The sequence below is a fragment of the Pipistrellus kuhlii genome, unplaced genomic scaffold (genome assembly GCF_014108245.1).
Source record: "Pipistrellus kuhlii isolate mPipKuh1 unplaced genomic scaffold, mPipKuh1.p scaffold_m20_p_13, whole genome shotgun sequence".
Classification (NCBI taxonomy): Eukaryota; Metazoa; Chordata; class Mammalia; order Chiroptera; family Vespertilionidae; genus Pipistrellus; species Pipistrellus kuhlii.
This window is the reverse complement of record NW_023425438.1, coordinates 36,499,121-36,524,564: the sequence shown is the minus strand read 5'-3', so window position 1 is coordinate 36,524,564 and position 25,444 is coordinate 36,499,121. Positions and strand designations below refer to the sequence as shown.

At 53.6% G+C, this 25,444-nt stretch overlaps 1 protein-coding gene across 2 annotated transcripts; it reads right to left on the bottom strand.

Moving 5' to 3' along the window:
- Positions 1–1,910: 1,910 nt before the first annotated feature.
- Positions 1,911–23,395, bottom strand: ATP6V1B1 (ATPase H+ transporting V1 subunit B1). Of its 2 annotated transcripts, none has more exons than XM_036435659.2 (14): positions 23,175–23,395; positions 17,707–17,762; positions 9,620–9,718; positions 9,326–9,419; positions 8,623–8,700; positions 7,629–7,768; positions 6,606–6,707; positions 5,783–5,901; positions 4,497–4,620; positions 4,173–4,323; positions 3,833–3,915; positions 2,658–2,762; positions 2,306–2,435; positions 1,911–2,170 (listed from the first exon to the last, which is right to left on the bottom strand). In XM_036435659.2, exons 1-14 carry the CDS (start codon positions 23,290–23,292, stop codon positions 2,007–2,009), a joined length of 1,563 nt encoding a protein of 520 aa, XP_036291552.1. In that variant the 5' UTR covers positions 23,293–23,395; the 3' UTR covers positions 1,911–2,006. The 2 variants fall into 2 exon arrangements, with proteins under 2 accessions (XP_036291552.1, XP_036291553.1); XM_036435660.2 differs by having other exon boundaries at positions 1,913–2,170; positions 5,783–5,880; positions 23,175–23,394.
- Positions 23,396–25,444: the final 2,049 nt, after the last annotated feature.

Genomic DNA, 25,444 nt, shown 5'->3' with positions numbered 1-25,444 from the left:
GGAGAAATTGGAACCCTGGTTCACTACTGGTGGGAATGTAAAATGGGGTAGCTATTTCAGAGGTGCATGTGCAATCTGACAGCCCCTCAAAACATTACACATGAAGTCCCCATCAGACACCCAGTCATTTTGGACACCCAAGTGGGGCACCAAGAGAAATGAAGGCAAATGTCCACACAAAGACTTGTCCATGAGTGTTCATAGCAGCATTATTTATTATAGTCAGAAGTGGAAACAATCACATGTCTATAAACTGATATATGGATAAACAAAAGGCAGTATATCCGTGCTATGGAATATTATTTGGCAATAAAAAGAAATGAAGTACTGAAACATGCAACAACATGGATGAACCTTGAAAATATTATGTTAAGTGAAAGAAGCCAGTCACAAAAGACCACTTATTGTGTGATCCCACTTAAATATATTAATAATTATACTGATTTCAGAGAGGAAGAGAGGAGAGAGAGAAACATCAGTGATGAGAGACAATCATTGATCTGCTGCCTCCTGCATGCCCCACACCGAGGATCAAGCGCACAATCTGGGCATGTGCTCTGACTAGAAATCGTACTGTGACCTGCTGGATCATAGGTCAACACTGAACCGCTGAGCAACACTGGCCCGACTGTATGATCCCATTTATATGAAGTGTTCAGAAGAGGCAAAGCCTAGGGCTTGGAAAGGGGCAGAACAGGGGTTTAAGGGGTTGGCTGGTAGTACAGGATTTCTTTTTGAAGCAATGGAAATGTTCTAAAATTGATTGTGGGGGTGGTTGCACAACTCTGTGAATATACTAGAAGTTGTTGCATTGTACAGTTAAAAAACTGGTAAATAGTAGAGTATGTAAGTTAAATCTCAACAAAACTGTTATTAAGTGAAAACAACCCTATGCCTTGTGGATACCCAAAAGCTTTCCCTACATGGCTGTTGTCATGGGAATGGGACTTTCATCCCCAGGGTCTTGTTCACATCAGATCCAAGAATTCTGGCTGGCCCCACACCACAAGGACCCTTCATGGAACTCGGCCCTTTTCTGAAGTTCTACCCCTCCCATCCTCCTTGCCTCTTAGAAGTGTTCATAGCTTCCTTGTCAATGGGGTGGAGGAGTCAGGAGGGATGGTGTCATAGAAGGGCAGGCAGCTTTCAAAGCAACATCCAGTATCCTGGATGCGCTTCACCCATTTTTTAAAGTATATTTTATTGATATTTTTTTTTTACAGAGAGGAAGGGGGAGGGATAGAGAGTTAGAAACATCAATGAGAGAGAAACATTGATCAGCTGTCTGCTGCACACCTCCCACTGGGGATGTGCCTGCAACTATGGTACATGCCCTTGACTGGAATCAAACCTGGGACCTTTCAGTCCATAGGCAGACACTCTGTCTACTGAGCCAAACTGGTTAGGGCTCTTTTCATTTCTAATTGGGGCCTTCTCCTCAGCCTTTCACACCCCTCCCCATGTCACTCAGGCTCTCTCCAGCCGCTCCCCATCCCCTCCTGTCACCGATTTCTTCCTTAGCATCTCTCAGACAGAGCTGGTTAGAGTCACACAAACCTTTTGTGGCCACCCTCCACCCAAGGAATACATAAAGATATCTCTTACAAAGAGAAATATCTTCCAAAGGGAAATTCTGTCGTGGGCTGTAAAAGACACTCATTGTGGCTAGGGTTTCCTGTTTGTTTTTAAAGTGGAGAGGATAACTTAACAAAACTCCTGTAGCTTGAACCATTATCAATGCTTTGCCAATCTTGTTCTCACATAAGACAAAACTCTTCGTCTCAATTACTTTTCATTAGGGGCTTTTAAAATACAAATACATACAAATGCTCCTATCAGAACAAAACATAGAATCCAGGCTTGACAATCCAGTTCTTTCCCAGCACTAGGAAGCCAGGTGGCGCGGTTGGCTCAGGTGTATGGAACCTTGAGGAGGGGAGGGGGAGGGGGGCGGGGCGGAGGAGGAGGCGGAGGGCAGGTGTCCCGGGAGGGAGCGGAGGGCGGGGCTAGAAGGCGGTGTCGGACGCGGCGTCCTGGGGCGCCCCCTCGCGGGAGTAGAACTCCTCGATCACGCTCTGCGGGATGCGCTTCAGCATCTCCTTGGGGAAGATGCGCAGCAGCTTCCAGCCCAGGTCCAGCGACTCGAACACCGAGCGGTTCTCATAGGGGCCTAGAGACCGAGCACCACGAGTGTCAGGGTGTGAGTGTGTGTGAGTGTGTGTGTGAGTGTGTGTGTGTGTGTGTGTGTGTGTGTGTGTGTGTGTGTGTCGGGGTCAGGGGGTGACCGCCCCACGCGCCGCCTCACCCTGGTTGATGAAATTCTTCTCGAACTTCTGCAGGAACTCCAGGAAGAGCAGGTCCTCGGGCGTGAGCGCCTCCTCCCCCACCACCGCCTTCATGGCCTGCACGTCCTTGCCGATGGCGTAGCAGGCGTACTGGGGAGGGGGGCGCGGGCGGCGGTCAGCGGGCTCAGCGCCCAACCCTGGGTCCTCCGGGTGGCCGGGCTGGGGGGCCGCTTTCGGGGAGGGGTGTTGCCAGGAGAAAAGCTCGGGGTCTTTCTAGATCGGCCTCAGACCCTCAGCATCTGAGGCCAGCCCCGCCTCCTCCTCCCCAACCTCCCAACCTCCCCAAACTCCCCGGGGTCCGCTGCTTCCTACCAGCTGGTTGGAGACGTCACCATGGTCCTTTCTTGTCATGCCCTCCCCAATGGCGGACTTCATCAGCCGCGACAGGGAAGGGAGCACGTTGATGGGCGGGTAGATCTGGGGGAGCAGAAGGTGTGGCAGAAGGCAAGGTCCAGACTATCCCCTCCTTCCCACTCTGCTGCTCCCCCACCACCCATGGTGGTCTGGGTCCCCCTCCATCCTACAGAGAAGCGGGTTACACGCCCGCCCCCATCTCTCAGACTCCAGGGCTGGGTGTGTAGGTGTCTGCATGAGCAGGGGGAGCTGACAGGATAACCGTGAGAAAAGCCTCACCATTTCAAAAAGTGTGATGGTTGGACGAGACCAGGTTGAAGCTTACGTTAGTAGCTACCCAGAAAGAACCTGCCCAGCCGAAACCGGTTTGGCTCAATGGATAGAGCATCGGACTGCCGACTGAAAGGTCCCAGGTTCGATTCCGGGGCATGTACATTGGTTGCGGGTACATCCCCAGTGGGGGGCGTGCCGGAGGCAGCTGATCGATGATTCTCTCTCATCAATGTTTCTAACTCTCTATCCCTCTCCCTTCCTCTCTGTAAAAAATCAATAAAATGTATTTAAGAAAAGAAAAGAAAGAACCTGCCCAGCAAAGAGGAAAAAGTCATGGGGGTTGCCTTGACCACATATTCTAACCCAGTGGTCGGCAAACTGAGGCTCACGAACCACATGCGGCTCTGGAGCTGCGGGGTGCCGCTTTGTTGATAATGAGTTTGCCAACCCCTGTTCTAACCCATCGGCACATTATTTACCATCTACCGGTGCCGGTTACCCATTGTTTTCTGTTCGGAAAAGGAAGAGAGATGGTATTTCTTTAATATCTGCTGTCTGCCAGGTACTTAGTTTTACAATGTATTTTATCTTCCAAAGTGCAACCGTGTGATAAGTATAGTGATTCCCGTGTTAGAGGAGAGGAACCGAGGATCAGCGGGATGGAGTGTTTTCTCAGGTTCCCAGGGCCAGGTCACCTGGATTCTACCCAGACCTGCCCTCTGTGCCTGAGCCAGGTCTTGGGGGGGGGGGGGGGGGCGCCCTCCTGTATGGGGCTAGCCATGCGGGCTCCTCCTAATCCACGGAGACCTGAGGCCCAGAGGGGGCGGAGAGAGCAGGAGGCTGGTGGCAGGGGACAGTACCTGTCTGTTATGGAGCTGTCTGTCCACATAGATCTGCCCCTCGGTGATGAAGCCCGTCAGGTCTGGGATCGGGTGGGTGATATCTACGAGGAAATTCACCGGCCTCAGTGGAGATGGGGACCAAGTCTCCACCCCCTCAGGGCCATCTGAGTCCTTTAAGGAATAGACGGTATGTGTGTGTGTGTGTGTGTGTGTGTGTGTGTGCAAGGAGAGGACAGTGTCTACCCTATGGAGGAACAGAACTCCTGCACATCTGGGCAAGGAAGCTCGGGCCCTTTAAGCGGAGGTGGGGAGGGAGGGCAGGGGCCTGCGGAGGGCAGTGGGCAGGGAGGAGGCTCACCGTCGTTGGGCATGGTGAGGATGGGGATCTGAGTGATGGACCCGCCCCGGCCGGACACACGGCCCGCCCGCTCATAGATGGTGGCCAGGTCTGTGTACATGTACCCGGGGAAGCCACGGCGCCCGGGCACCTCCTCTCTGGCAGCGGAGACCTGCAACACCCACGGGCACGGGGGGAAGGGCGGGGAGGCTGAGACAGGGAAAGGCGGACGGAGGCTCGGTGACTATGGGAAATGGATGGGGTGAGGGTGGGGCAGGCCTGGGTGGGCGAGCCCCGGGGTGCAGGGGCTGGGATGGACCTGACGCCCCTCACCAGCCACCTCACCTCCCGCAAGGCCTCGGCGTAGGAGCTCATGTCCGTGAGGATGACCAGCACGTGCTTCTCACACTGGTAGGCGAGGAACTCCGCGGCCGTCAGAGCCAGGCGAGGGGTGATGATCCTCTCGATGCTGCAGACGCGGTCAGGGTTAGAGTGGCTGTGCTCTGAGCGGCTCCAGCACCGACTGGGAAGGGGCTGGGGAGCTGGGGCTGTGCAGAGCAGCAGGGGCGTGGGCATGACCAGTCCCTCCCAGCCCCCAGGGCTGTGGCTCCAGGGAGCGGGCACTCCACCAGGACCCCCACTCTTGGCCCATGGCCCACGGTGGGAAAGGAACAGAGGCTGGGGCAGGCGGGGTGCTGGGTGAGAGTGGGGCAGGGAGGCCTCTTCCCCTGGGGCACCCGCCCGGGGTCAGCAGGAGCCCTGTCCCTGCTGTCCTCGAGGCCCTTCCCTCACTGGCCCCCCATGTTCCCGAGCACTCAGTGTGACTGCTGAGCCCTGGCCACCCCTTCCCACCCAGCAGTCCTGAGTCCCCGGGGCGGGAGGGCAGGCTGGTGGCTGTGGGTCCCTCCTTTGGTGATGCCATTCCGGCCTCCAGAAGTCTGTCCCGTGGTTTTGGGAGAACTCTCAATACCCAGGACGGTTTATTAGAATTATGGTGTTTTTTTTTTCCATCCACTTGACCCCCCTCCCCTTTAAACTCACATGTTCTAAACTTTAAAATAGCAGGGGTTTTTTTTGTTTTGTTTTTTTTTAAACAAATGGTTTAGAGCTGTGGTCGGCAAACTGCGGCTCGCGAGCCACATGCGGCTCTTTGGCCCCGTGAGTGTGGCTCTTCCACAAAATGCCACGGCCTGGGCGAGTCTATTTTGAAGAAGCGGCGTTAGAAGAAGTTTACGTTTAAAAAATTCGACTCTCAAAAGAAATTTCAATCGTCATGCTGTTGATATTTGGCTCTGTGGACTCATGAGTTTGCCGAGCACTGGTGTAGGGAAACATCTCGTCAGTGGTGCCGTATGGGAAGGATGAGGAGCCCTGACGTGGGTGGGGCCGTGGTTGGCCGCAGGCGGTGGGAGGAGCAGAGGGGCTGCGGGCCCCAGGCAGGGTGGTGGTCCAGCTCCCTCTGCCTCTTCCAGAGCGATTCCTACCCCTGACCAGCCTCAGTTTCCCCCTCTGCACAGCAAGGGCCTGTTCTCCCAGCCCCGGCCCCTGGCTGTAGCTCTGGGAAACCCCGGAGCCCCTGGACCCTGGGTCCTGGAAGGGGACGAGGCCTGCTGCCTCAGGGGAGGACTCACGTGGGGTCGTTGGCCAAGTTCAGGAAGAGGCAGACGTTCCCCATGCTCCCGTTCTGCTCGAAGTCGGACTTGAAGAACCTGGCCGTCTCCATGTTCACCTGGACACACAACAGGGAGGGCTGGGGCGGGCCCTGCGGCCTGAGGGAGGGCCAGGCCCCTCCCATCTCTTCTCGGAGAAGCCTGGGGACTGACTGTCTAACCGTCACAGGGGTGGCCCTGGGGCTGGGAGGGCAGAGCTGGATCGCTGCCCAGTCCTGGGCAGGGTCTCCTCAGACCCCAGACTTCTCCAGGGTGAGCTCTGCTCAGTGCCATCCCGCCTTCTGGGCCACCTGCTTCCCTTGAATTTCCCGTCCACCCCCCCCCCCCCCCACCTCCAGGCCTTTGCATCTGCCTCCCCAAGCTGTCCTGTCTCCCCACATACCCCTGTGGACTCACCTTATAGCCGCCATGGCCTTTGGGGTGCCCTGAGGGACACATGGCCCTCGTCCCCGAGCCCACCGCACCCCTCCAGTGAGCGGGAGGGTCTTGCCTCTCCCACCTGCAGGCCCACCTGGGGAGCTGGGGCTGTGCAGAGCAGCAGGGGCGTGGGCATGACCAGTCCCTCCCAGCCCCCAGGGCTGTGGCTCCAGGGAGTGGGCACTCCACCAGGACCCCCACTCTTGCCTCTCCCACCTGCAGGCCCAGACGCTGGCAGCTTCTCTCCGAGAAGGAGTGTGGCGCCCCCCCCCCCCCCCCCCCGGGCAGATCGGGCCATGCCGGGGCCCAGGGAGACAAGGCTGCCCGCCCACAGCTTCCAGAGCTCGCCACCTGCCCGCCCTCTCACCCCCATGGCTGCAAAGACGATGGCAAAGTTGTCGTCGTGGTAATCCATCACGGCCTTGGATTTCTTCACCAGCCCGGCCTGGCGGCAGATCTGGGCGGCGATCTGGGGGAGTGAGGAGGGGAGGCGGGGGGTTAGGAGGAAGGACAGCAGGGCCCTCCGCTCAGAGGCCATTGGGGAGGGAGGACGGGGCAGTCCCTAGTCTGCCCCCTGCCAGGACGTCAGGGGGAGGGACCCGCAGAGATGAAAGGGCTACCCAGGCCCTCCAGCTCCGCCCCTGGGAGACACTGCCTGGTCTGCAGCTGCTAAGGGGCTGAGGGTGGCCGTCAAGAGGAGCAGGCGGAGTGACAGTGCCAGAGAGCAAGGCCCGCAGCCTGGGTGTGGGGCAGCTGGGCCTTCAGAACTCCTGTGCCTCCCCCAGAAGTCCCCACCCGCCTGCTGGGGGGTACCTGGGCACAGAATTGCCCGGACAGAGGGGTGAGCAACTAGCAGCCACACAGACCAGACGTGTGTGTGAGGTGGAGGACAGGGGTGCTGTGCCCTCTGGCCTCTCAGAGGGTTTGAGGGTGAGCTGGGGCACAGCCGGGAGTGGGGGGGGGGGCAGGGGAGGAGCATCTGGCACCCTGTCACCCCCGCTGCCACTCTTGGTGGCAGAGGCGGGGCAGGAACCTGCTCAGGGGGCTCCGGGAGGGCCGTGGGGCTGGCAGGAGACGGGTTCACTCGGTGCTCGGAGGAAAGCCCGTGACAAGCCCAGTGGGCAGAGCTGACAGCTGAGCGGGGCTGTCGCCACAGGGCTGGCTACCCAGGGGCTCTCTCCTGAGCCGGTGACACCCCACTCACTGGGGCAGAGGTTTGCAGACCTGCTTGGGGACGATGAGGAGCCCTGCAGACCTGGGTTGCCAGAGGACCGTCCCAGTCTGTACGCTGAGGACCCCCGCTCAGCGCACCCTCCCGCTCACCTGCGATCGCTCGCCTCTGCCCTGTCCCTTGTCCTTGGAAGTGCCTGGGGGCTCCCACATGCCCTACCTCGTTGTGGGGGAGCCCGGCTGCGGAGAAGATGGGGATCTTCTGGCCGCGGGCAATGCTGTTCATGACGTCGATGGGCGAGATGCCCGTCTGAATCATCTCCTCCGGGTAGATGCGGTCGTAGGGGTTGATGGGCTGGCCTGGGAGACGGCAGCCAGGGACCTGTGCTTAAGGGTCCAAGTCCCCCCTTGCGCTCCCCAACCCTCCTCCACCTCCAGAGCAGCCCTGTGGACAGCATTCTCTGCCTGATGGGAATGGGCTCTCGGGCACCACCTCCTAGTGGAGCTACTGAGCCGTGAAATGTGGTTTTGTTTTCATTTTATTGAGTTTGTTAAGTAGCCCCATGTCCAGTGCCCCCTCGGACAGTGCTGCCTGGGACACTGGAAGCCACCAGGGGGCGGGAGCTCGGCTGAGGGCCCCGTGGCCAGGGCCAGGGCCTCCTCCAGACTGACAGGTGCCGTGCAGGGTTCGGAGGACCTGCGGGTGGGCTCAGAGGCCTCCTGTTTGAGGGGATTTGTGTTCTGTGCTCTGCCTCCCACGAGCCAGCCAAGAGGCCTGCTATCATATGCTCAGTGAATTGATGGGGAAGGGTCAGAGGACTCAGGTCAGCCTCCCTGTGAGAGGGGGAGAGCCTGGGAGGGGCCGAGTCTGCCTGTGCAGGCTGCCCAGCCAGCTCTCCGGGGGGGACAGGGAGCTGGAAGGCAGGAGCGTGGTGGTCTGGGGGCACCTGTGGAACCCTGCACAGTGATGATGGCATCCTACGGATGGATGTGGAGTGCTGATGGCAGCACTTCCGGGTGAGAGCCCTGGGGGGCCCGAGGGCCTTTGCTGCTCTCCTGTCACTCACAATTGGCCTTGAGTCTGATCCACCCCAGAGGTGAGCCCTGGCCTGTGTTTGGTGCAGAACCTCCAAGGACAAGGAGGTGGTGACTGGGCTTGGGGAAGGGGGTTGAGGGCTGGATCCCAAAAGCCTATAGGCTCTCCAGTCACTCACCATTGATGTCGAGGAAGTCCTCCGCCATGACCATCGGCCCCCTGTCGATGGGTTTGCCGGAGCCATTGAACACGCGGCCTGGGCGGGGACGGGGGGATTGGAGAATGTCAGGGCCAGCCCTGGGTCTCTCACTGCTGCCCACCTCCCACACCACCACCTCCTCCCACCTGCCCCCCTCATGCCAAATGCTCTGTCTCCTCCCTGCTCAATCCTCGGTGACCCCCAGAGAGCTGGCTATGGTGACTGTCTCCTTAGGAGTCTTCCTTTCTTCCCTGGAAACCTTCATAGGCAAGGCCTTGGCCCAGAACAACCCCTCTCATGGGGTGATTTGGGGGGGGGGGGGCCTGGGAAGAGGAGGGGACCAGGTAGAGCAGATCTTGGGAGAAAACTTGGGGATGTGCAGTCCATTCAGGCTGACCCCATATAGACAGCTGCCAGCTGTGCCTCTAGTCTACTGAGGCTGCCTTCCTCATCCACGGAACACCTGCTGCAGTCAGGCCCCGAGCTGGGGGCGAGGGTCACAGAGCGAAGAAGACGTGACCTGACCTCAGAGAGTTCACAGGTGAGACAGACATGTACACAGGCGTGACAATGTGTGTGCTCAATGCTTGGTAGAGATGTCGGATGGCAGGACAGACGAACATACCCACCCTGTCCCACCCCCACCCCTACCCCCACCCCTTCCCCCATCCCCACCCCTCACCCAGCATGTCCTCTGACACCGGAGACCGGAGGATGTCCCCCGTGAACTCGCAGGTGGTCTTCTGAGCATCAATGCCAGAGGTCCCTTCAAACACCTATGGGACAAGAGGCCAGCGACTCCAATGAGGGGCTTGCACGAGAGAAGGGGCCTCCATTCTCCCATGTGTGCCCAGCGCTGAGCAAGGCACTCTCCGGAAAATGGGACACTTCCTGCCTAGAGCTTGTCAGATAATGTGGGAACTTTGTGGGTGTATTCACTTATTCAGCCAGCCAGCGTCTCATCGACACCACCTACCTGAACAATGGCCTTGCTCCCAGACACTTCAAGCACCTGCCCGCTCCTCTGAGTCCCGTCTGGGAGGGTGAAGTTGACGATCTCCGCATACTGGGCGAACTGGCAGGAAGGGAGAGCAGCCCAAAGCAACACTAAGACCAGAGGTGCAGTTCCTGTCCCCTCCCCAGCCCTCCTTGGTCCAGTCCCGAGCTTCTGTCCCCCCTCTTGTGCTCAGACACTGTTGGAAACACACTTGAGGGGCCGGAAGTGGCAAGGTTGAATTCTTTCCCGCAGGCAGGATACCTGAATGGGTAGAAGCACCAGCTTTAGAGTTGGAAGACTGGAGTTAGAATTGAAGCTCTGATGCTTAGAGGCTGTGCGTCTTGGGAAGTTATATAATCTCTCTGAGCCTTACTTTTGTCACCTTTAAGATGGGGATAATAATAATAATAATAATAATAGCTCCTTCACAGGGCTGCTATGGGGAAGAGATAACATATGTAAAGCCATTAATTGATGTACACTCAGCACCTCATAACAGCTCAATACAATTTAGTAGCCATGATGGCTGTTTAGGTCTGTGGGATAGTCCAGTTTCGGCTGGAGACTAACAGAACACACTGCACACTCCAGAAGCCAGGTTCCCATCTTACCCATGTCTAGAGGAAGCTGCGAGCTGGGTCAGGGAAGCTGGGCTGGGCCCTGCCACACTGACACTGGTCCTCAGCTCTCATCAGCACCGAGAGAGCTCAATCCCGTACCTACACTTTCCTCCCAACGGAAATGCTGGAGAGAATCATCCATAGCATTGTCTAGGCTCCCTCAACTGGCTTCCCCGATTGCTGACTTCCTTCAGGGAGTAAGTTATAACCTTAAGCCACTAAAAATAAGTGGTAAAAAGACAACACCCTCCATACAAACATTCTAATATTCTGGAAAATCAAAGTACTTTTCTAAATACTCCTTGGACATTAGAGGAAAGAAAACAAATGACAGGTGAAATAGAAAAGACTAAAAAGCATCACTTCGGGTCATGACCCATAGGACACATCAAGCTGCACCATGCTTTCTGATCATAACCAGAGGAGGACAGAAATCAGGAACAAGACGGACACACGTCATACTCTGGGGGAACTTAAAGGCATTCTAAATATAGAAGAATTAGAAAACATTCAGTACTGAACAATAATGAAAAACTACATATCAACATATATGTGATGCATGTAAAGCTTTATGCTTATATTTAAAAAGATAAAAGGTTGAGGAAACTAAAAAGAAAAAAGAACAGCGTTAAAACTCCAAGAATGTAGAAGAAATAATAAAAGGGCAGAAATCATTAAAAGAGAAAAACATATAATAGAGAAGGTCAACAAAGCCAATTGGTCCTTTGAAAGCCCAATGAAATAGATCTCTGGCAACATTGACTTAAAAAAAAAAAGTAGGTATAAATAAATAATTCTTGGAACAAAAAAGTCAAAAGAAGCTATACTAATTAATAATACTGAAAAGGTAACAAAAGGGATTATGAACAACTTTATGCAATATATTTCAGAACTTAGATGAAGTGAATAAGGTCTTAACAAAATACAACTCAAATCAAAACCAATTAAAAACAAAATGGAAAGTCAGAATATTCCTATAACCATTAAAATATTAAATAGTTCAAAATTTTTCCACGAAGTAAACACCATCCCAGGTCATTTTACCAGAGAGTTCTAAGAACTAAGGAACAAATAGTTTGAAACTCATTCAAGCTTTTCAAAAGACTGGAAGAAAGATATGATCTTTAATTCATTTTATGAGGCAAGCACAACCTTGTTGCTAAAATAAGAATTGTGGGGAAATTATAGGCAATCTTACTCCTGAACATAGAGACCAAAATCCTAAACAAACCTTTAGCAAACAATGTTCAGCAATGTGTGTGTGTGTGTGTGTGTGTGTATCTATATATATACAAGTTACAAGTAAATCAAATAATAAAAAAATTTAAAAGCAAATACGAAAACAAACACAAGTAAAATAATAAACACCAAGTTGGGATTATTCTAGGAATTCAAAATTAGTCTAATTTTATAAAGTCTATTCATGCAATTTCTTTATTAGTGGATAAAAAGGTTTTAAAAACTAATGGTCATCTCAAACAATTTTTAAAAAGTTTTTAAAAAAACAACCAAACCCTCAAAACTATCCATGATTAAAAACGAAAGACAAGAACAGAGGTTGGGAGGTCAGATATATGGTGATGAAAGGAAACTAGGCTTTGGGTGGTGAGCACACAATGCAACAACTAAGGATGCATCACAGAGCTGTACACCTGACATATAATGTGTTAACCAATGTTGCCCCCAATGAATTTAATTTTTTAAAATGTAAGAACAGAACTACTCTATAAAAAAAAGAATAAAAAGGAAATTCCTTAACCCCTAAAAATATCCCCCAAATTGAAAATATTATCCTCAATGGTATAATATATAAACATCCCTTTTAAAATTAGGAGCAAGACAACAATGCCTGCTGTCATCATCTGTTCAGTGTGCACGGGAGGAACTAGACAAAGTAATAAGATGAACAGAAAATAAAGATTAGAAGGAAACAAAATGGCAAAGTGAAAGCTCCCCAAATCCTAAACCAATAAAGAGCATAGCCCTCCAAACGCGGTAGACCAATTTCTTCTATAGATGCAGAAATGGTAAATTGTTACTCAGTAAATTAATCCGTGTATCAAATAAATTACAAGTAGGGTTTATTCCAAGAATGTAAGCCTAAGTCAATCAACCTTAGGGAATTTGCCAACAATTGACAACATAATAATAATGATAATAGGGAGTTTGCCAACCTAAGTGAGAAGAAAAACTCCAGAGGCTTAGTTAAATAGAAATTTAAAAGGTGTTTGACAAAGTTCGGCAGCTGTTTCTAATACAATTTTATGTAAAACAGGAGCGGGAGGCAACTCTTTGAACACTAGACTGTTTACCAAACCAACATCAACATCCCGGTAAACGGTGAAATGCTAAACATCTTCATTTCCAGTAAAATCAGTAACACAGTGATACAGAGCCACATGTATCACTGTTGTTACTTAATTTTGTGGGATTTTTTTGGGGGGGGGCGGGGGGAAACTCCAAACAACCAAACCAAACCAAACAAAAAGAAAAAGAAAAAAAGTATGCCAAAACCATAAATGGAAAATGTTCTTTTTCTCTTTTTTTTCTTAAAAAAAGTCAAAGTCTCTCTGGAAATGTTCCAGATTGCAGGAGACTAAACAAACATAATAACATAATGATCAACATTATGGAGATCATTATGTCATAATTTCCTTTACATGCACATGATATTATAGAGCTAGAAAAACCCAGGCTGTAGTCAAAACAAAAACAAAACGACAAACCCCCGAATTAATAAGAGAATTTGGCTGAATACAAAATAAACATATAAAAATCACATTTTCTTCCTTTTCTAGCAACAAGCAGAAGAGGAAATGAAAAAAAAAAAAAAGCATTCCATCCACAATAGGGCCAAAACTCATAAAATACAGGAAATAAATTTAACAAGAAAGATAGGAGAACAATAATAAAATTTTATAGGACATAAAACAAGCCCTGAGAAAATGGAGAACAACATTGTTTTTCAAGACAGAATGATTTACCATCATAAAAATATAAATCCTTTCAAGAGTATTCCCAAATTAAATGCATTCCCAAAAGCTTCTTGTTTCTCCTGGAATTTAAAATGACCTTAAAATTCATATAAAGACGTCTGAGAATATCCAAAAACAGTTATAGAAAAGATCAGGGGTAGAGGACTTGCCTTAGGGGTGAGTGTTGTGTGAGCAGACAAATGGATAAGTGGGACAAACTAGAGAATCCGGAGACAGAAGCCAGGTTTTAGGGACTAAACAGTATGTTAGTTCACCAGGGGGAAATACTTTATTGAACCAATGGTGCTAACATAACCAGGTATCTACAGTACTTAGAAAACGCCCACATTAGAAACACAAATACATACCAGGCATGTAAAATTTTTATACATAAAGCTAAGACAAACAAGCAAAAGTCCTGGAAGAGCTTTTCTTCTTCCCTTTCTTTCTGAATAAATCCAGTTAAAAGCAGGATGAGAGAGATGGCTTTAAGACAAGACAATGAAAAACTGGAAATATTAACATTTTTCCTTTCCATTTGGTAAAGATGCCATACACAGGAAGCAAAGAGTTACCCCGGACTCAAGCCACACCGCTCACAGAGTGAAATCTAAGCAGATAAAAAGATGCTCGTCTCCCCTCGTCCTCCGGGAAAGCCACAGAAAAGCAAGCCAGGACTCATTTCCATCTACTTGACAGACAAGATTAAACCAGAGAACACAACGAGGGCGGGCAAGGGTGCTGAGAAGGGAGTCCTCTCTTACAGAATTGGTAGGGATGTGAGTTACCTGAATCTTGCTGGGATAAACCCCAAACTGTCAATGTCTATTTAAAAATAAATATATACATTGAGCCAGCAATTCATTTCAGGGCATCTCTCCTAGAGCAGCCATACATACACCCGTATAAAGAGGGTATATATTGTTGTACTATCTGGAATAGCAAAACCCGGAAACACATTGACTGTCTGTGAATAAGTCACAGGACATCCACACTGTCCCTGCTATGCTGCTAGAAAAAAGAATGAGTAAAATGTGCATCCATATGAGGAAATATGCCTACTGTGCCTCTAGGTATATGAAATTAAATGCATTCCCAAAAGATTCTTGTTTCTCCTGGAATTTAAAATGATCACCAATATAAACTGCTGACATGCCTATCTTTGCCAATATAGAGCAGGATGTTTATGTGGGTTATTTCAATAGGTTGGGGGCAGATAGTTGAAGTTTGTGTGTCTTTTCTTTGTTTCACTAAATCCAAGGAGCATTTAAAAAATTTTTTTTAAATGAAATAAAAAATGTGGAACATGTTCAAATGGTTCACCATCATTACTATCATAGCATCCCCTGCTCTTCACAAATCAGTGACCTTAATGGCCAGGCGGGGCGGAGGGCTTCATTTGCCAACCGGGTGTGAGCAGCTCTAGGTCCACTCCCCCAGGGCAACCCCTGCTGGGGTTGAACCCGAGGCAGGAGGGTAGGCAGCACTGACAGTCACCGAGGGAAGCTCTGGCTTGGGTCCCTCCTCGACCTGCGAAGAAGATGCCTGGACGGCGACCTGATTCTCCTCAAAACCACCCCCAGACCCTTTGGAGTGGGGGTTTTGGGGAGGAGGCTTGGCCCACGAGGAATGCTCAGAGGTCCGCGGGGCGGCTAACTCCCAGCCGTCTTTGCCTTCTCAGCCACAAGAGGGAGCCCGAGAGCAAGGGCTGTGAGGCCTGGGACGCAGGTGAAATGAGTCCTGGTTCTATTCCCTCTGCGGCTGTCTGAACCTGCCGCGGGCCTCTTGGCGGAGCTGAAGGTGGACCGCTCACCCCCGGAGGGAAATTGCTGGACGGAGCATAGGCCGGAGCGGGCCCAAAGGAAATCAGACAATGGGCCCAATAGAAATCAGGCAGCAGGGTGATTCAAAACAAAACAAAACAAAACAAAACAAAACAAACAACATCCTTTTAATGTGGGTTTGTGCGGGCGAGCCGAGGGTGGGAGGAAAGGAGAGTGAAGACGGGGTGGCCCAGTGTGTGTCCCTGAAAAATGAAATCAGAGAAAAGGAACTTTAAAGGGCAGAGAGACCATAGTCACACAGTAGGAAGAACTGTCAGAACGTCACACCGAGGAATGGGACTGCAGCCTGGGATCCTTCAGGAGGTGAATGCCGGGCTCGGGGAGTTCCTGTGTAGATACCCATTTGTAGGGCGTGGTGGGCACAGCCACTGAGTTCGGAGCAGAATTCCATGGAGGAGCAATGAGCTTTTAACGGGAGGAGCGCGTTTCCCAGCCACCCGCTGAGCAAGCCTGATTCCCTCAACTCTCACTGTCCTTACTAAGAGCATTGCCGGGAGTGGGGACAGTACAGGACAGCCCATCTCCTCTGCTGGGGATTCAACCGGGTTCTCAGCCAGCCTCTCAAGCACAGGGCAGCTGCTGTACACACTCGGAGGGTCAGGAAAAGACTGGCAGGAGCGGGCACCTCGGAAAATCAGATGAAACTGTGGGAAACTACCCAGAAAATTCACAGGGACATGAATGCATACCTTCACACGTTTGCATGCAAGTTCAAGGCCCTAATTCCCTGGGCATAGAACCTCTGGTCTACACAAAATTCTTCCCCCAGTATTTTTCTGAGGTTGGAAGCAGGAAGTTAATTGCCTGTGTGATTCGATGCGGACAGGAGGTGGCGCTGTCGAGGAGGAATTGTCGCATTTTGCCCAAGCAACTCCAGAAACAGGGAAAGGGGGTGCATAAAGTGAGACAGTGATGTAGGGGTGCATAAAGGTGCCTTCTGAACTCATAAAACAAAAACTACCGATTCCTCTCCTTCCCCTCGCAAGCCCGGGGTCCATCACTCAGCTATCCTTTCTTTAAGAGTTCCAGATGTAGGCGATCAAAATAGAACCAGAGGTCTGGGGAGCTGATTCCAGTTTCCTAGTCCGGCCCATTTCACATTGAGAAAACGGGTGTCTGCCTAGGTACTGACTCTTCATATGGCAGCGGGTCCTGCAGACGGACAGGTAGGGTAGGGAGTGGGGTGGAGGTGGGCGGAGGCAGGAGATGGCACCAATGCTGAGGCAGGCATATGAGCACATCTGCCCTCCAGCAAGAGCTATTGCTGGCTGTTCTCAAAGAGATCAATAATTATACATTTACCCGATGGATCCTCACAGCAGCACTATGGCCACGTGATAGATGAGGAAACTGGGACTTGCAATCCTAGTTCTGTCAATTGGGAGTGGAGCCCAATATTCTGTATTTTTTTTCTTTTTAAAAAAATATATTTTATTGGTCTTTTACAGAGAGGAAGAGAAAGGGATAGAGAGTTAGAAACATTGATGAGAGAGAACCATCGATCAGCTGCCTCCTGAACACCCCCCACTGGGAATGTGCCCGCAACCAAGGTACATGCCCTTGACTGGAATTGAACCTTGAACCTTTCAGTTTGCAGACCGACGCTCTATCCACTGAGCCAAACTGGTTTCGGCCCAATATTTTGTATTTCTAACAAGTTTCCAGTTGGTACGGATGCTACTAATCTAGAATTAACAGGTGACTAGCAGTGGGGTGAGATGGAGCTGGGATTAAAAGTCACTGTGTCAGACTGCTTGGCCCCAGTGCTCACATACTTAACTGCTCCACACACTGCCTCCCAGGGCATCCTCAACATGACTGGGTCAAACAGTAATGTCCACTGATGTGGGATCTGTTTTCCAGAAATGAGTGGGTCTGATTTATTTAGTATAGTTGGCTCAGGTTTTTTGGGGAATACTTTTATTGATTTCAGAGAGGGAGAGAGAGAGAGATTTCCTACTGGGGATCAAGCCCACAACCTGGGCATGTGTCCTTGACTGGAATCAAACCTGGGACCCTTCAGCCTGCAGTCTGACACTCCGTCCACTGAGTTAAACCAGATAGGGCTGGCTCAGGTTTTGACAGGTCCATATTTAGTCATGCTAATACTTATTTATTCATTCATCTCACCCACTTATTCACCCTCCCTTTGAACACACTAGGTCCCTTTGAACACGATGGGTGTTCCACAAAAGTGCAGTGAGGGGCCCTGGAGCTCAGGGTTGGTAAAGCGCCATCCATGCCCAATAGGAGGGCACCGTGGGGGGGAGTGGACAGGGAGGTAACATGTTGCTGGCTGGTGACCAGATGCCCCAATAGGCGGGATGCTGACAATGAGGTGGTGCACAAAGCTGAGGGAGTTCCATGTGGCCATTCTGACTATGAGGAAAGAGGCTCAATGGCCTAGACTCCCCAGCTCATTGGTGATAGAAGCAGGTCCTCCAATGCCTCCACCCCCCAGAAAGACAGGAAGGGGAAACCTGGAGAGCTGGGGAAGAAGATGTGGGCGTGAGTGACAGGGGGTAGCTAGGGGCAGGGCAATTTAGAAGAAATTCTGCAAATCCTGCCCAGGGGTCAGGGGCTCCTGGGGTTTGGCCTCGGTGCCTGCGAACAGGCGGAAGTCTTACCTTGACCTGGTCCAGCACCACCAGGGGCCCATTGACACTGCACACGGTCCTGTAGGCTGGGGGAGGAGTGGGGGAGGATGTCACATCTCAACACACACACACACACTCACACACTCACACACACACACTCACACACTCACATACACACTCACACACACACACTCACATACACACACACACTCACATACACACTCACACACACACACACTAACATACACACACACTCACACACACACACACTGACACACTCACATACACACACACACACTCACACACACACACTCACACACTCACACACTCACACACACACACTCACACACTCACACACACACACTCACACACTCACACACACACACTCACATACACACTCACACACACACACACTCACACACACACTCACACACACACTCACACACACACTCACACACTCACACACACACACTCACACACACACACACTCACACACTCACACACACACACTCACACACTCACATACACACTCACACACACACACACTCACACACACTCACATACACACTCACACACTCACACACACACTCACACACTCACATACACACTCACACACACACACACACTCACACACACACACACTCACACACACACACACTCACACACACACACTCACACACACACTCACACACACACACACTCACACACACACACACACACACACTCACACACACACACTCACACACACACACACACACACAGGCGTCTTTGGCCTTCCCCCCCCTCCCTGGCCTGGGCCATCAGGGTCATTAGCTGTGACAGAGCCAGCCACCATTGCTGTAAGGGTCATGCCCCTGCCTGCAGGGCTCCGCCGCCTCGGACACCTGCAGGAGGCTGGGGGAGGGCCGGGGCCAGGGCAGAGGCCCCTAGGAGTCCTCCCCTCCCCAGCCACACAGAGGCCTTTCTCACCCCCTCTGTCCTCTCTGACCCTCAGTGTTTTCCCAAAGCTCCCAGCCCCCAGCCGTGGCCATGGCCCTCCCCTGCCCTCGCCAGGACCACACTTCTCTGTCACCCCACGCTGACTGAATACTGTGGGGAGGGGTGCGGGCACCAGTGAGAGAAACCAGCCCGCACCCCTGCTCTGCCACAAGGCCCTGCCAGGGAGGCGGGCTCCCAGGTCCCCCAGGGGCCCGAGGGGGAAGAGAGAAAGCGACAAGGAAGGAGGAAGCAGCCCAGCAGTGGCGGCAGTGAGTCACAAAGGGGGAAATGAGCTGCACTTGCAGAGAGCGATTGGGTTACACTTCACAAACACTTCCTCGCTGCTGCCCTGCCGGGGCCCCAGGAGCAGCAGCCAGGCCGGGCAGCAGGAAGCCTGCTTTGGCTCCTGGAGGGGCTGGCTGAGGGGCCCTGGGGCCCTCGCTCACTCAGACCCCTGGGTACCGAGACCTTCGCTGGCGTCCTTATAAAGCCCGAGACAGCCAGGATGCAGGAGGTTGGCAGGCAGGATGGGCAGGGTGTGTGAGGTCGCTGGGTCACTCACAGGCTGGAAGGACAGCCCCAGGGCTAGTGGTCCACACACCCTTTTATTTATTTATTTATTTATTAATTAAAATATATATTTTATTGATTTTTTTACAGAGAGGAAGGAAGAGGGATAGAGAGAAAACATCGACGAGAGAGAAACATCGATCAGCTGCATCCTGCATGCCGCCCACTGGGGATGTGCCCGCAGCAACCAAGGTACATGCCCTTGACTGGAATTGAACCCAGGACCCTTCAGTCCGAGGCCGACGCTCTATCCACTGAGCCACACCGGTTAGGGCCACACATCCTTTTAGCAGACGGAACACGGGGCCCCTGTCACTCAGCTCGCAGGTGGCAGAGGGGGGGGGGGAGTTGCCATCCTTCTTCTCAGACACATTGCCTTATGCTTGTAGGCCAGCCTGGCACCAAGGGTGGGAAGCCAAAGGGCCCCCGCTCACGCCCCCTGGTGGTCAGACTCCTTACTTTTGTTGGATATGAGTTACTTTCACTGAGACTCCACTGGGTGAGGGTGTTTTTGCCCAGATAACTGCGAGGTTTTCCTGGGTTTAGACAACTAGGAAGCTTAAGGACAGGAGGAGGGCGCCACAGGTGAGTCCCTCTTGGGCTTGGGCCTGGTGCAGAGTGGCACTGAGGCAGGGTGCTGACCCAGAGGAGCGGGGCGGGGCGCCTCCTCCATCGGCCTTCCTGAGACGCGGTAGCCTCTCCTCCAGCTGCCGGCGCACCCCCTACCTCTCCATTGTCCGAGCTGACACTTCGGGTTGCACTTCGGGCTGCAGGCTGGCGGAGCCCCGCCCTGACCCTGTCTCCCCACCGCCATCCCCGTCAAAGGCTCAGCAGGGGCTCCGGCAGCCTGCTAATGAGGGCAGCCCAGCCTCACACCTGCAGAGGCAGGAGGGGGCGGAGGCGGGCGCCCAGGCGTGAGGCCGGGGTGGGGGCAAGCCCGGGGCAGCAGGTCCCTCACCTCCTCCCTGATCCTGCTGGAGGGATTAGGGGCGGGGGGCAGGGGCTGGAAGCCCAGGGTTCTTAGAATCAGCCCTGGACCCTGCCGGGTGGAACTCTCGGTACAACCTCTCTGACCTTGCAGTTGAGGAAACTGAGGCAGCCAGCGGCGTGGCACTCAAGCCCCTGGGCGGCCTGACCTGGTTCCGCCCCTCCAGCCAGGCCACCAGCCTGGCCATCATCACTTTTTATTTTATTTTTTTTAATATATTTTATTGATTTTTTTTTTTTTTTTTTTTACAGAGAGGAAGAGAGAGGGATAGAGAGTTGGAAACATCGATGAGAGAGCAACATCGATCAGCTGCCTCTTGCACACACACACACACACACACCCCACCGGGATGTGCCCGCAACCAAGGTGCATGCCCTTGACTGGAATTGAATCCGGACCCTTCAGTCCGCAGGCCGACGCTCTATCCACTGAGCCACACCGGTTTCGGCAAAGCCATCATCACTTTTGCTCATGCTGTGCCCCCACCCCTCACCTATCAGCCTAGCAACCTGTGCCCCACACCACCAGGTAAAGCTCCCTGCCACCTCCTCCCCTGGAGAACAGCTCTAGCCTTGGGGGTGGCAAAGGGATCCCTTCTCACCTGGAGTGGACATTGTTGGGGTCCACTCCTCACCCCAACGCCACCCCCCCCCCTTCTTTCTGGCTCATTCCCTCTCCCCCAGCCACTGACGCGCCTCAGGCCACCTCCTCCTCTGGGATCCTCCTGGATTCACCCCCCCCCCCCTTTGGCCCCGGGAGCCCTGGGGCTGGGAGCCAGCTGCCCTCCTCTTGTGCTCCGGTCTCCACACCAAGTTCTCCTGGGAGAGCTTACAGGCCCGGGGAGAAGGCCAGACTTGGAGGAGGAGTCCGGCCCAGCTCAGGAGGGCAGCAGCTCTGGGGTCGGTGCCTGTTCGTGCCCCTCCCCGCAGGGAGAACCCCTCAGGCCCTGAGGAGGAAAGCAGGGAACTGGTGAAGCTGCAGGTGCAGGGCACATAGGGAACCCTGCCTGCCTGGGGGTGGGGGCTGGCCCAGGATGTGCCCTGTGAGGACACTGGTGGTGGCCTTGGCCATCGCAATGACATCTCTCCCGGCACTGACCCTGGCCTCTGGGTCGGCTGTTGTGTGTGAACACCCTTGTCCGAGTGGGGTCCACACAGAGCAGCACATTTGCAAACCTGGGGCTGGGGAGGCGGGGAGGGGGGAGGTTGCTGTCACCCCTGGATTCCAACCTGGGTCAGACTTGACCCAGGGCTTGTTGACTATAAACAAGGGAGGGATCTGACTAGAGGTGGAGGTGGGGGCGGGGGTGCAGCCTGCAGGGTTCCTGGGCGGGTACATTCCAGGGAGACGGAAAGCAAAGCATGTCGGTCCAGACTCCAGAGCCCACCGCCCACTCAGGACCCCAGTGTCCCCGCAGCCCTCCCATTCCCACAGGGAGGAGGGATGACGGGAGAAGGGACTGCACCAGGCTGAGCGGACTCCTCTCAGGTCTCCGGGCCTGGGCTCTGGACCCAAGTGGGGCCCAGTCACTGCATCTTTCTGGGCCTTGAGGACCCCTCTGCCATGGAGGAGGATTGGGGCCTCCATCCTCTCTGCACCCACGCCGGGCAGAGCTGGCAGGGCATCTGGACAACCTCACACCACTCCTCTCACTTGCTCCTCAGCGGGATGTGCACCACCCTCAGGGCCTGCTGGGGCCTAAGGAGGTGCCTCACACCCCCGGGACTCCTCTCGGGCCTTGGGGCTCAGCTCCCAAACACAGATCAGGCTCTTAGCAGCCTCTCGCCACTCCTCCCCCATCAGGTGTAACTGTAGAGGAGGGAGGGGCGGCTGCGCTAGACCAGCTACTCCCAAACACACCCTCCTCGCGGCCTCTGGCTCTGCTCAGCTGGTGCTGGCCAGGCCGGTTTCCTCCAGTGGGCAGTGGGCCGGGCTGCTGAGAATTCTAGACTAAGCCGGGCGGGGAGAGTGACCTTGGACTAGGAGAGATGGCGGGAGCAAAGGGCTCCCTTTGGTCCTCAGGGCCTCGCCAGAGGACCAAAGCTCGGGCCACCTCTGCAGGGCAGGCCTGAGCTCGGGCCACCTCTGCAGGGCAGGCCCTCTGCAGCCTGCAAAGATGCCCTCTGGCCCTCACACCTGTGCCAGGCGCTCCCCCTCCCCCGCTGCGCGCACACACACATGTGGGCAGCCCCTGATCACGCCTCCCGTGTCCTCCCCGTGAGCATGCACGCTGGAGCGTCTACACTCCCACATACACACCCTCACCCTGAGTGTACAAGTTGCACACACAGCATCTCCCTTACCCACTCTGTCCACAATGACATAGATACCCACATTGCTTCACTCTGATCACACACACACACACACACTCAGGCTGTCACACACCTTCACACATATCCTTACACGAGTGAAGATGGGAACACGCAGGCATGTGCCTTGCCTGGTTATGCACACAGACAGCACCCCAGCACGCACACATGGCACACACCCATTGATGTGACACACACAGTGTCACATAGGTCCCATCCAGAGGATGCACACCAGCTCTGCATTGTTATACATCCCCCCAACCCCCAAGTTCACTCGGCCACACGTTTCCTCATGCTGGGCCTTAATATATATCCTAAACACACACATTCACACACACACACACACACACACACACACACTCTCAGGGGCAGTTGGTGCTGTCTCTGGACTTGGGGTTCCCATGCAGGTCCATAGTGAGGACAGGGAGCTTCCTGCACAGACTCCCCCGCCCTCTCCTCTGGAGCAACCTGGGCTTGGACCCCCCTCCCTCCACCTGCAGAGGTGGCTCCTGTGCAGGCAGCTCATGGGATCACTCCACCGGACTGAAAGCCCCTGGGTCACCCGCCCTCTGGTTCTCCTCTCCCTGAGGCTAAAAAGCAGCCCCTGAGCACCAACAGCCCCCCCACGCCCACCCACTGGGGGCCGTACTCACTGACACGGGGGTGAGTGATGTAGTTTCGAGTGACCGCCTGCACGTGCTGGTGAGCTGCGCCCAGGTCGCCACCACTGCTGGGGAGCCCCCCGGGCCTCCTGTCCACCTCCGTGGCCATGGCGGGTGTGGGGCTGGAGCAGAGTGTCCGAGCTGCTGACGCAGGTCCAGCACTCCAGACCCAGCCAGAGCTGGAGAGAGCCGACTAGCCCGTCCTCTGTGGCTACCCCTCCCCTCTCTCCTCCCCCTGGTCAACTGTAAACAGGGAAACTCGGTTTCCTGGAGCAATTCCAGGTCTGGGAGGTGCCCTAAGCCACCTGAAGGAGGATGGGGGAGGGGGGCACAGGGGTCTGGCTGGCCTCTCTCCCCTCTTGTGGTTTCTCCACCCCAACCTGAAGCCCATGTGAACTCATTTCTCTCCCCCCCATCCCCCCTCCAGCTTGGAACTTCAGGTGCTCTTACAGCCCACACCCCTCACCACCTCTCTTCCCCTCAATCTTCGCCTCACCGTTCCCGCCAGCAACCCGCTGTCACGCTGCACCCCTTTCCCTGACCATACTGGGTACCGCTTCCCCTGCGCAACTTCACTACCATCCTTTTCTGAACACCGAGGGAGGGTCATTCCTGGATCAGCTCCAGTACCGCCTCCTACAGAAAGCCTCCCCTGGATCCTCCAGCACACCCGTCACCACACGTCTGGTCTCTTTCCTGTGTCAGGGGACCAAAGTTCTGCCACCCCAAAGCTGCCTTTGCGATTTTGGGGATTGATGTTAAACTGGTTATTAAGAAACAAAAGACTCAGAAAGCACCTTTGCCCCTCTCCCCGTTCCTGCCTTCGAGATCAGAAGGGAAACCAGCTTCAGGAATGACCCTCAGCACCACCACCTGAGCATCACTTACTGAGGCCCCAGAGGAGCCTGCTGATGAGACCTCACCCCCTCACCAGGCCCCTTGGTTTCTGGGTTGCCCAGCCCAAATCTACCTCCGGGTGCTCCGCTCTTCCCCCATTACCTGCAGATCACCGGTTTTTACTTTTAAAGTCTAATACTCCACTGCCCCCTTTTCTCCTTTGTCCAAAATGACACATATATCCAGTATTGCCACGCTGTCTTTGGAAGAGTCATATTTTTATGAATTCTAGGTGTGCACATATTAAAATTCCGTTTTCTCCTGTTCATCTCTGGCCATGCGGTTACTAGCCCAGCTAGAAGAACTCAGAAGGTGGGAGAAAACCTGTTATTATTATTTGTTTTTAGCCCCCACACCCCTTGGAAAAGTTCTCTTTGGCTGCCGTCCCTGGTCTGGGAACCCCAGAGTTGAGCGTGTCTCCCCTCCATCAGACTTGGGTTCCTTATGCCTTTGTATCTCCTACTCTTGACAGCTCCCTGAGAACCAAAACGGGCCTCTCTCCGTCTGCTCACAGAACCTGCCTCACTTCTGATGTTCCACTGCGCAGCTGGCCTCGCCTGCAGCAAGTACAAACGGAGGAGCGTATTCTGGGCGGGGAGGCTGAGCGAATTGTGCTTCCCCCCGGGTCAGTGTGGTGCCACACAAGTCTGCTGGGCAAGGGCAGGGTGGACACTGGCTGGTGGCTGGACCTGCTCAACCCCAGCTCCTCCCCAGTCACCCATAGGTCTCATTCCAGACTGAGGATTCCCCTCCCAGCACCCCATTCTGGGTGACTCAGGGCAGCCAGTTTGAAACCAAATACCGGTATGTGTTTTCCAGAGCAGACTGGAGCAGACTGTTTCTCCCTACAGAGTCCCAGTCTTACCCCCGCAGCTCCCAGGCCTAAGGACCCAGGTTAGGGTCCCTCTCTCGCCAATTCCCATTCTTTCCCAGAACTCTCTTAGGCTGCGGCAGGGATGGGGTGACCAGGTAGGGCTAGCAGGGGCGCTTTTGGTGGTGCCAGACAATTCCTATTGCTGATGTCAGTGGTGGCCCATGAATCGTACATGAGGGATGCAATGACGTGGTACGGTGCATGCATGGTACCCACCTCCATTTTCTGGGTTTGGTGGTTACCATAGTTACGGAAGGACCGGAAGGATGATGCAACAACCATTGAGAGAAACTGAGTGAAGGGTACGAGGAGTTTTTTTTATACTATCTTTGCAACTTCCTCTACATCTACAATTATTACAAAATAAAGTTAAATGAAAGTATTTAAAAACACTCATATTGCTGTGTCTGTCATGGGTGAGCCTTCCAAAGCAGGTGGGGTTCTTTGGTACCCTCTCTCAGACTCTCTGGATCCACCCTTTTAAAGGAGT